Genomic DNA, 12,668 nt, shown 5'->3' on the forward strand with positions numbered 1-12,668 from the left:
TTGCAGCATCAAGGGTATTATGGCATAAAACACTTACTTACTATTAATATATCGGTTATCTGCTATAAAACTCTTTGTTTCCACAAATATTTAATAAACGTCACTTTTCACTCTTGTCTGTGGTTATTTTCAATTCAATATACCGAGTAATCGTCAATCTGGGTATTTGGTTTTTTGTATTTATAAAATACGAAATATTTCAATTTGCTTTTTAAACTAAGATTATTTGATGCCAGTTACGAAGAGATCCCATATTTTAAAGATTTGTAGTTACCAGCTTGGGTCAAAAATCTGACAAAATGAAATTTTTTTATTAAAAAAAAAAACAAACCTTAATTGGCTCTTGAGTAAAAGCTGTTATAAGTCGCTTAGAAACTTTTTCCTTTCCACTGTCGATATACATAAATGTTTTTTCATTTTTTTTAAATACCTGTATTTCAAATTATGTCATCTTTTGCTTATCGTATCGTCTCGGATGTCGATATATTTCATGAGTGGGATTTCTCTTAGGAGGGCAATTTATCTTATAATTTATCAATGTTATCTTCAGCAAATCTTTTAAGACTTTCTGATAGAAGAATCCTAACTGACCTAATATTACTTTATAAAGTGATAAATTCATTAATTGTCTGTCCTGATTTGCTGGAGTTGGTGTGTTTCCGTGTACCTGGTCGACATACTCGCCACAGATCTCCTTTTGGTTCTGCGAGTTCTAGGACCAACTGTCACATGCACTCGCCTATCCCTAGGCTCCACAGATATGGCAACCAGTATGAGGGCAAGGCTGATATATTTGGTTCTGGACTTAATAGTTATAAAACGAGTCTGATTTTTTTTTCTCGCAATATTATTCTTAAACTTTTCTTGTTATTTAAAAATGTTTTTCCTTTTTTTGTTTTTTCATATTTATTTCGTTAATATTTTTGGTTGCTTATGTGTATTTACCTACTTGTTACTATTGTTATACTTATGCAATTTTATGTATTTATACATGTATTTTTTTTCTTCATATTTATGTTAAAGGCAATTTATGCCATTTATGTATAAATAAATAAAATTTCCAAACTGTAATATGTATGTCCATTTTACATGACCTTTTTTTCTCTTTTCTATTTAATAAATCTGATACGTATATTTTGTAATGAGTTGGGAATTAATTGGATACTCTGTAATGTTCTCAATGACCTTAAAAATAAATAAACAAATAAAATGAAATGACGTTACGGCACCGCTTCCAGAGGGATTTTTTGGCACAGTCTTTTAAGAGTTTAATGTTTATATACTTGTTTCTCCCCCCTCAGTATTATAATTGACTTTAGCCACCTTCTTCTCCTTACCTCCTAGAGAAGAGAGAGACAGATACTTAATTTATGATGGATAATTATTTTAATGGTCCTCGTAATTAAATTTCCTTTGTTACTCCCGACTTTTCCAAATGTTTTAATACAAGAAATGTCTCTTGAAAGGTTTTGAAAGCGAATTGTATAGGTATGCAAAGTGAATTAGAGATTTATTGACTATAATTTATTTATACTTTATTAAATTAGTTCATGACCTCTTAGAACTAATATAAACTTTAAATAACAACAATTTTGGTCAAAATTTCTCAAGAACATATTTTTTCAAATTAATTTGAAATATTTCAATGTTTTCTATATTTCTTCAGGTTACTCATTGTACAGCTTCAATCCATTGTACAATTAGTTTTGAGACTCTGTTTTTCTCCTCATTGGTAATCTTATCTTTTTTTTTTATCCCTAGTTTCATACATATGGCATTGTTGGTTAAATAAGATTATATTTTTATTTGTTATTTTACCAATTTAGTAGTGGGAGTGTTCCTTTTGGAATTCGGTAGAATAATTCGCTTTCACAAACATTATTATTTTAAAAATATATAATTGCCTTATATCTAAGATCTCAAATTCCTCAAGTAACTTGACACTGGGGTACCTGAAGGGCTTTTTAAAAATAATTTTAACTATTGATTTTTGAGCAGATTCGAGAGGTTTCACTATTGATTTATTAGTGCCTCCCCATCTTATTATGCCATAAGTTATAATTGAGTTACTAGTTGTAGTGAATAATTTCGATGTTTTTATAATGAACCAGCCAGACCGCAAAACTTCAGAGTAATATTCCTCATGGAAAACTTTTTTTTTTATTGTCAAAATGTAGTAAATCCTTAATTTTTCGAACTAGTGTTCTTCCGTTCGTCACTTTCAATGAGTTTATCTTACTTTGTCTTTCTTCCTCCTCAGCCATCCCTTACTTGGAGCTCGTGGACTTGGAGAACGGCTACCACGGGCTGATCCGGGAAAACGAGACCATCGTAGAGGTGACGCCGCCCATCCGCGCTCGCGGGGACATTTGCAGCTTCCTCATACTCAATAACAAGCACCACGGGGAAGCGCCCTTTGAGGTATGTAATCTAGATTTAACGCTGAAAAATAAAGCGGTCAACTTCGAGTGTCATCTCATGGTAACACTGTAAAATATGCCGTCGTCTGAGAGTGTCATCTCATGGTAACACTAGATAATATGCCGTCAACTGTGAGTGTTATTTTATAGTAACACTGTAAAATATGCCGTCGACTGCGAGTGCCATCTCATGGTAACACTTGCACATATGCCGTCGACTGAAGGTGTCATCTCATGGTTACACTAGATAATATGCTTTCAACTGTGAGTGTTATTATATAGTAACACTGTAAAATATGCTGCCGACTGCGAGTGTCATCTCATGGTAACACCTGAAAATATGCAGCCGACTGAGTGTCATACCGTGGAGAAATATACAAAGCTATTGACTGAATGTTATCGAATATTGACAAAAAAATACACCATGGACTGCAAGTGTCATTTATTTATTACATCAGGTTTTAATACACACAGGTTGTAGTGACAAATGGGAATGAGGCAACATTGCGCGTCCGTCATACCCTGAACTGCGAGAAGAGACGCAACTACAAGTTTGATATTGCGGCTGTGGGTTGCGATGGCAGCTATTCTAACACGTAAGTTCAATCTTATAGTTTTATTTATAGTTGGCATTTGTTTATCTATTAAAATTATCATAAAATACAAAATAAAAACAAAAAAGCATAATTAACAATAGAGAGTTGCCTCGAGAGACTACCTCACTAACTGAGCAGACTGATTGTGTTTGAGAGGGAGCAAAGTATTTACCTATTACTTAATTGAGAACAAAATTCATTCTTCACATCAACTTTCCCTTTCCGGTGATGTGTAGCTAGTACACATCGCATCTAATAACTTTAATACCTTCATAAATATAATAAATTATGGATTAAGATTTTCGGTATTCCTCCCTTGTACATTTATAAGCCTGAAAAAATATTTTGTTGTTAAATAATTAATGCTTATTGGGAACAGAAAAAGCAAACATTGGAGATAAATCACTAATACAATAAAAAGTTTACCAATGTGACGAATGTTGCGGAGATCCTATTATAAAAAAATTGTCCCACATGCCCTTTATGTCTCACTCTCGATAATACAGGTATATTCGGGAGCGAGAGAGACAATTTCACGCGTAACCCGTGCAAACTGCAAAGTTTCTAGTACTTTTCCCAGGCACCTGTTAGTAGCTATCTGACTTTCTGCAGGGGCGGTTCTTTCACCCGCTCTAGGATGAACTAATGGTTTTTTCATTTTTTTAGCAATTGCATATAAAATATTATCACTTTTGACGTCAACTATAAATAATTTAATCAATTTCAAATGAATCTTGCAAATTTAATTTTTCAATAAGAATTTTTCTAACGGAAAAAAAGTGATATTTCCCTTTTTAAATCAACAAACCAAAATCAATAAACATGAACCTAATGCCAAGCTGTCTTGTCCTGCAAATATTCTTCAACTCTATAGTAGCTCTTACCAAACAGCCTGTGCTTAGCAAAATCTTTTTTTTTTTTTGGCAAAGCCTGAATTTCAAGAGGTACCTATAGTCCTTTAAATATAGCTTGATTAACAACTGTCATTCTAATCAAGCTATATTTTAAGGACTATAGTTGTAGAATCGTATGCAGTTTGAGGCAAAATAATAATTATTTAAAAAATAAATTATTAAAAATTTCATTTTTTAACTGTGTTATTTCAAAACCATGTAAAACTAGACTCCAGTGTATTATCCTCATAAAAAAATATCAAGATTATAATGTTAAATGTATTTGTATAGCGCGGTGGTCCACATCACCGTCGTGGACATAAACGAGTACCCGCCCGTGTTCGAAGAGTCGTCGTATGTGCGCGAGGTGGAGGAGGGCCGCCTGTACCCGGAGATCGTGCGGGTGGAGGCCACGGACCGCGACTGCACGCCCAAGTACGGCGACGTCTGCAAGTACGAGATCCTCACCGCTGACCAGCCCTTCCTCATCGACAATGAGGGTGAGTGCAAACACCGACAGAATTCATAGGCATTAAGATGGAGAATCTCTTCCACAAAGGTATATTGTCGTTTGTGAAACTCCCAATACAAATCCCAAAATTACCCTTTTTTCAGAGGAGATTGAAAACAGTTTTTACTTCAGTAGAAAATTTTAGCAAAGTTTTTTTTAATATATTTATTTTTTTTAATTCTACACTGTATGGACCTTACAGTTATAACCTAATAGAGTCACCCAAACGGATAAAAAATCAGTCTATAAGTCTTGACTATGAAGTTAGCTACAGATTACAGCAATACAACGGGCCGTAGGTACTTGGGTTGATAATCTCCCCAATTAACTGAAAACTATTGAAACTTATATTTCGGTAAATAAATTCAAAATAAATAAAAGAAATTTTTTGAACCCAAATAAAAACAGCATTATATTTGTCACCCTCGTGGTGTAATGGTCAGCGCGTTTGCCTACCATTCAAGAGGTCTTGGGTTCGATTCCCGACATGCTGGATATGAAATATTTATTTGAAAAGGGTGTTTTTACCCTAGAATATTTCATAGTCCCTGGACTGGTACCTGAATTGTAAGACTGATCATCTTACCTTCGTGTAACAAAAATGATCAAGATACGCTGTGATTGGTGTACCAATGCAGTGCCCTATGCACCATTAGGTGCAGAAAGGGAATGACGATAGTGATATTTTAATTAGTATTGCTGTATTATTATTTCTTTTTATTTTTATTTTGTATATTTTTTTTTTTCTCATGTATATTCAAAATTATATAAGTTGATAATATTAAACGCAGGTATGTCCACAACGATCCACCGCAGGACCTACTAGCTTCTGAATTTAAACCGAATTTTTTGACAGTGTTTTATTGTAATAATGAGGAGATGCTTAAATTTGAACAGCACTGAAATGATCATATTTTGTTCTCTACATTTTTTTTTATTTAAAAAAAATAAATATTTACGGTTCCATGAACCTTTTACATAATTACAGTAAAACCAGTGAAAAAATAGCATAATATTAAAAAAAGAACAAAAACATCGAGAAAAGTATACAATGGTTAACAGTATTTATACATAAAAAAATAAATATTACACCGGATACAAATATAAATATTTACCAAATAAATAAAAGGTAAATTAAAGAAAATAGCAGTTTTAAAAAAGAGGAAGGAAGAAAAAAAAAGAGAAAAAAAGAAAAAGAATGTGCTTTAAAAGGAAAGCTAAAAAAGTTTACTTCATGGTTTATATAAATATTAATACTAAACAATAATAAATTTAAAAAATAATTATACACACAACATATTTTTTTTAGACACTATAAGTATAATATATTAAATCATGTAAATGAATGCCTCGACACGGGTTGTGCCCAGTGAGGTATTCACATTAAAAAATAGTTTTATGTAAAACGTGAAATAAAAATAAATAAAATTATTTTTTAAATATTCATAAGAGTTAAAACAAAAGTGAAAACTAATCATTTGAATTTTTAATTGTTAATTCTTTTTTCTTATAAAATAAATCTAAATCATCACTGTATTGATTTGCAAGTCGCTGCATGCGAATAATCGGTGAATTCAATGGATAATTGGTACTATGATGATGACTGTAAAACATTTTTTTTTGTCTTGTAGGTCTACGTGGAATACAAAAGTTTATTAATGTTAACAGTTCTGGGCAATCTATTTATGATTTAATAATTTATAAATAAACAAGAGGTCATTTATTGTCCTCCTGCTTGACAGTAATTTTTTAGAAAAAATATAAAAAAATAAATTGGTTGGACATACCGGCGTTTGATATTTATCAACTCATATAACTTCAAATGGCCGAATTACTATAACAATGTAAGTCACTCTCCAAGCACAAGAGCTAGTCTCTTTTTGGAAAGTTACAGTTAACATTAACTAAATATATAAAAGTAAATTGTAATAGAAAAAAAAACATGTTTCATTAATGTAACTATATTCATTAATAGATTTTTTTTTTAAAATGATTACAGCAATTTACATTTAGTCATATTTACAATAGCTTTGATGAGTAGTAAAAGTATACATACATATTTTTTGGTTTTTGCTTGTGATGCATCTAAACTGCCTAGCTAGGGATAGCTTCCCCATTTTAAGACAGTAAATAGATTTTTTTTTAATGTGTTATTTTCATCCTTTTTTTTAGTTTTCCCATTTTTATAAATTAATATTTAAAAGTAAAAAATGGCAACGGATCTCCCAAAAACGACGATACCATATTGACAATGACTGCGAAAATCTATGCACCTTTGAATTATTTTGTACCGTCTGTCGCAGGCGTCATCCGCAACACGGAGCCGCTGGACTACGAGCGCTCCCACAACCACATCCTGTCGGTGGTGGCCTACGACTGCGGCATGCGCCAGTCGATTCCCGTCATGGTCACCATCAAGGTCAACAGGCAGTGTAACGCCGGCTGGAAAGGTACTTTCCTTCATTTCGTTTCATCAGCTCGCTTAATTTATTTATACTACTTAATTTCAGAGAGACCCCTCAATTTTTTAATTCTCCCCTTATAAGAGTTGTGAATTTTTGAATTTTTCACGAGAGCCTTCAATTTTGAAGTTGTACATCTTGTTATAAGAACCTTTATTTTTTTTCAACTTATGATAAGAGCCTCCAATATTGTTGTTCACCTTGTAATAAGGGCTTTATAATTTTTTTAAATAGACATATTTGCATTTTTTATTTTTTAAATGTTTAAAGCACACTATATGGCACAAATCATCCTTGTTAGGATGGGTTGCCATACCCAATATTAAAAAAATATATCTGTACCTCAGCGGCAGCCTAAAGAATCTACTTTCTCTAAGTAATTTCTAATAATTTATGGTATTCATGTGTATTTTTAGTATCTTAATACATAGGTTCTTTCATTATAAGACTTACATTTCTTCAAAATCAATGGACATGGTCATAAACTGGATACGAAAATCGAAATGTTATTTCATCAAATTGTGGATTTGCATCCGCCTGCCTCTGAGGTACAGATATATATATATATATATATATATATATATGTATAATAATTGCCTCTGATATTTTTTAAAATATAGAATACAGCACTACTGCCAGTTCCAATGTATATTAATTATATTATTAGGTAATTACAAAAACATGTTTGAAAAAAAAGCACAATAGATTATTATGGTCCAGCTTAAGTTTTTTTTTTTTTTTTTGCGAAATGTTATCTTAAATTTTTTCCCCTGAAAGTCTTAAATCTTTCAATTTGTTACCTTTTTTTATGATGCAGAATGTGTTTTTCTGGGTTATTATGCCATCTAAAGTCCGCAATATTTTCAGACATTTTGTTACATTACAGCATCCATCATCAGGGTTGATATCAACATTTACAACATTATTAATAATTCACCAGCAGCTATTAAGCTGATGCTTGTATATCAAGTGTACGTGGTTATTAAACATTATAAATTGATGTGTGCATCTAGTTAACATTCACTGAACTAGCACTAATCAGTTTCTCGGGAAGGCCATTCCATTTCTCCACAACTCAGTTTGTCAGGAAGTTCTTCCCGGGGTTGGATGAGAAGGAGGCAGTGTTTAGTTTCAATGAATCACCTCTGAGATGGCGGTTTTCATTCATAGTAAACAACTTGGGTACATCATATTGCTCAGTTAAGATTTTGAATGTTTCAATCAAGTCACCACGCTGCCTCTGCTCTTATAGTGAACTTAACCCGAGCTCCCTTAAGCGGTCCTCGTATGATTTATTTCTTAGAGAGACTACCATTTTAGTTGCCCTTCTCTGGTCATTCTCCAACAACTATGTCTTTTTTAAATAGGGACTCCAGATTTTGTAGACATCAAAGAAATTTGCTTTAAGAAGCTTCAATCTTTTAATTTTCCCCTGTAAAAGAATGCCTACAATATTTCAATCGTGCCCCTTTAGTATGAAAGTTTTTCTCTCAAGAATGCAAAATAACGTGTCTCACTTCTCCCAGGTGTGGCGGAGCGGGTGGACTACCCGCCCGGCGGCGGCGCCCTCGCCCTGTTCCCCACCGCGGCGCTGGAGGCGTGCGCGGCGGGCAAGTGCGGCGCGGGCACGGCGCCGCTGCGCCTGCGCGCCGCTGTGTCCCTGCGCAGCTCGCACATCGGCAAGGGCTGCGACCGCGACACCTACTCGGTGCACAGCCAGCGGAGAATATGCGGTGAGTCCCCAACATTCAATGAAATTATTCGGAGCATTAGTTTTTATGTTCCGGACAATTACATTAGACTGCGTCCACATGGACTATTCTGCATTCCAATATGCAGGACCAACCTGCCGATGGAAGAGCTATCATTTATTTATTAGTTTTTTTTTTTACAAACAATGATAAATAATATTTAACATACAAAAATATAATTACAGAAAAACATTAATAAAATACATTTTATAATAAAATTAAAAATATAAATGATTAAAATGAAATTACTGTAAAAAATTCATTCATTAATGTAAAAGTAATAAAAACAATAAATAAAATACTAGTAAAATATGCATCGAAATAAAACTAGCAATGTACATTATCAAAATTAAATTCTTATAAAAATGAATATATATATAATAAAAAAGGAAATTATATTGATTGTATCGTACCTATTGGATACACATTTTTTTTTGTAAACTATGTATTTGTCAACAATATTTTGAGTTTGTCCAAATTTTTGTAGACAAGGACTGGATTCAACTCCCTGGGGAGCTGTTTATATTAACATACTACAACTTCACAAACATCAACAGATGAAAGAATTGAAGGAATATAGATGTTCAAATATAGGCAGAATGGTGAATGTTACACAGTGTGTAAAGTGGCCACTTAAACCAGCCATTGACAGGTCATAAGCCCTGTAGATGCCTAGACTTTTATATTACCTTCTCCTAAATGTTCTTCATCTCTGTTGTAGTATACGTATTTGTATTATATGTTGGATTAAATAAATAAAATTAAATAAAAATAATAAAATAACGCATCTTGTAAACACTTCTTAAACCTAAACAATCCAGTGTCAAAAATGTCAATCTCTACGTTTTCAATGCTGTTGTATAATCTGCACATTCTTGATATTGGATTGAAGAAGGTCACATTATTCTTGAACAAATCTATGTTGAATGTTTTTGGGTTCCTTTATATTACTCAAACAGCTTGAACTTTCCAATTTACCATTAACAATCTTATATAAATACAAAAGGTAATTTTCCTTTCTTCTAGTTTCTAACGGTTTGGAGTGAAAAGTCTCTTTGTAACTATTCAGTGTGGAACGGTGTTGAAAAATATTACTTTGGACATTGATATTTTTCATATCTCTCCGGGGTTTTTTCCATGCAAGATTCTCTTGCTTTTTCAACATATTTTTATACATATTTAATTTTATTAACTTTAAAAAACTTTATGTACCTATGTCGCCGCCAAATATCGTATTTTGCGGACGATAAGACGCACCTCAATTTTTGGTTGAATTTTCAGAGTTAAAAAGTGCGTCTTTTTGTCCGAAAAATACAGTAGTTAAATCCTTACCAAAAAAACATGATGATCCGTCAGTCTATGGCGACGTCACACGACATTATTCTGTTCACAAATCCAAAATTCTACTACTAAACTAAAACGATAAGCGAAGCAAACTAACCACAGATAAAGCAAGTCAGTTATAGAAATTTAAAGAATTAATTTCAAATTGATTCTTTTTCTTACCATTTACTATTTATATTTACTTACTTTTTAAAAAATAATGTATTAAATTTTAATATTTTTTTCATTGTACTTTTTCAAATTTGGGATGACAAATAAGTATCCAGTTTTACTTCTCACCTCTCCGACTATCCCTATGCAAAAAATTCTGTTAATCAGTCGCTCCGTTGAGACGTGAAGAAAACACATATGAAACTAACAAATCCCTTTTCACGTTTATAATATTTGTATTTTATATAGTTTTTTTTCTCTAGGTGCCAGCTCTCAGTCGGTAGATCTGCTGCCCAGTCCGGGAGTTGGAGCTGAATGGACCAAGACTTTGAAAACTGATGAAGGTATCGTTAAAATTATTATTACATATGAAACATTGTGCACAAAATTGATTACGAGTCCTACTCGCTAGGAAAGGTCAATTATTTTTGCTCAATTATTTATTTTATAATATAATTATCACTATTAGAAAATAGGAATAAATTTGTAGTTGAGCGGGGTTTGAATCTCTGATCCGTGAGTCTGCCACATACCGGTTCTAAGTTGTTGAGACTACATCTCGAGAGCAGCTCTTGTGGTAGCTAATTCCAACTATCGACAACCCCATTGTTTCGTGACCGGAGTGCTCGAGTTTTACAGCTCGGTTTAAACAATCATTTTTAGTTAAAAATCACATTTCGACTTGGCTGGCTTTGTTTATAAACCGAATAGCCTCTATTAAGGCACCGAATATCATCAATTGATACACAAACGACCATTACACTCTCGTAGATGGTGTGCCATTTGGACCATAGGCATCATTGGCCCATATTTCTTTGAAGCTGCTACGGGCAATGCTGTAAGAGTTACTTTTGAATGTGAATGTAGATCCTACATGTTGCAAATTATTATTGTGCCCAGATTGGATCAATTGGACCCACAGTACATGTGGTTCCAACAGACTGGTGCCATGTCACACACAGCTCATGCTACGATGCAAATTTTGCGAGAATTTTTCCTGGCCGTATAATGTCAAAATGTGGTGATATCGTCTGGCCCCCACGATCACCTGATTTGCCCTCCCCTGAATATTTCCTAAAAAAACACTCTGTGATATCTTTAATGGGGAACTTCAGCCCTACGGGAAATTGGATACAAATAATGCTTTCTTACGCGCGGTAAAAATTAGAGCATTTAATTATACTGCTAATTTTCTTGAAATTGTACAAAATAAATATTAAAAACTATTTTAATAAAAACAAACTACTTTAAACTATGTCACTAATTCATATAAATTGACCAATGGTGAAGAGTTTTGTCGAAGATTTCCGGTTTACTAATCGTCAACGGACCAATCAGCAGAACTGACGGAGAAGAATTGAAGTGAAGAGAAATAAAAAACTTTTAAAAAAATCATAGCACTTGTATTACGATATGTAAAAATTGGCCTGGTTTAATAGTCTATTAACAAATAAAAAAACATGAAAAAAATTACCAAACTTCATCAGTAATTTATTAAAACATGTATTTGGTTTCCAGGCCACGAGTCTGACCAGATATTCTCGTTTGACGGCGTCACTACCGCCGCTGTTATTCCCGAGTCGGTGCTGAACCACAGCCTCGCCAGCACCTTCTCCATCTCCACCTGGATGAAGCACGCAGACCACCCCGACATGGACAGGCACCGCAAGGAGCACGTCATCTGTCTGGCCGACGACCACAGTGAGTGGACCATAGTCTTCTACATCATAGTCTTCTACATCTTTAACTGTTTGGAATCCCTAATCTTATGTTTTAATTTATCAACACCCATTAGTAACAAATTCAACAAACAACAATTGATTTCTTCATAAGCATTGAGATTTAATAGCGATTTTGATTTGGACGATAAAAACATTTGATGGGCCGCCAGATTCTCTTTTTAACTTAAGCAGTGAACTTTTGAATACCAGCATCAGTTATATATCTGGTCTTAGAAAGCATGATCACATATCCGATTATCGTATCAACCAAATTAGACAGCGGAGAGATTATTTTTTGTTTATTTAACTTTTTGTACATAATGTTAATTGTACATTGGCGGGCTTATTGCCAAATGGCAATTTCTTCCAACCAACCGATAAAATAAAAGTTTTATTTTTATTACTCAAGTTGAAAACATATTTAATAGAAAATAAAGATAAAAAAGCTTGAGATATTTAAAAATAGAAATAAATGTATTTAGTTGATTACCTTACATCAATACCATTACTCATTGGGAAAAGGGAAAAAAGAGGAAAGGAGATGTTTCTTCAGACGTGATTTAAACTGTTTATCACATCCTTACTGTTCTCCAGTCTTAACTGTCTACTTTACCTCCGTGAAAAATTGCAGAGATGAACCGCCACCACTACGCCCTATTCGTGAGGAACTGTCGCCTCATACTGTTGCTCCGCAGAGACTTTACCGAAGGAGATGTCAACATCTTCAGGCCCGCCGAGTGGAGATGGAAGATTCCTCAGGTATGTGGATTGGAAGAACATCTTAACTCTTTTTTTTTTTTTTTTAATATTTCTTTATTTT

General features: G+C 33.4%; 1 protein-coding gene across 1 annotated transcript in view; it reads left to right on the forward strand.

The window, feature by feature from the left end:
- Positions 1-2,260: 2,260 nt before the first annotated feature.
- Positions 2,261-12,668, forward strand: part of Cals (calsyntenin 1) — a gene marked incomplete at its 5' end in the record, with an annotated part of 32,061 nt that continues 21,653 nt past the window's right edge. Inside the window, 8 exons of the mRNA XM_088242112.1 lie at positions 2,261-2,421; positions 2,895-3,016; positions 4,201-4,409; positions 6,724-6,870; positions 8,409-8,615; positions 10,391-10,471; positions 11,646-11,828; positions 12,480-12,607. Coding sequence (XP_088098238.1) covers positions 2,261-2,421; positions 2,895-3,016; positions 4,201-4,409; positions 6,724-6,870; positions 8,409-8,615; positions 10,391-10,471; positions 11,646-11,828; positions 12,480-12,607 — 1,238 coding nt within the window. The remainder of the gene's footprint in view (positions 2,422-2,894; positions 3,017-4,200; positions 4,410-6,723; positions 6,871-8,408; positions 8,616-10,390; positions 10,472-11,645; positions 11,829-12,479; positions 12,608-12,668) is intronic.

The sequence above is a fragment of the Micrasema longulum genome, unplaced genomic scaffold (genome assembly GCF_059751315.1).
Source record: "Micrasema longulum isolate JH-2025_06_02 unplaced genomic scaffold, ASM5975131v1 h1tg003324l, whole genome shotgun sequence".
In the NCBI taxonomy this organism is placed as follows: Eukaryota; Metazoa; Arthropoda; class Insecta; order Trichoptera; family Brachycentridae; genus Micrasema; species Micrasema longulum.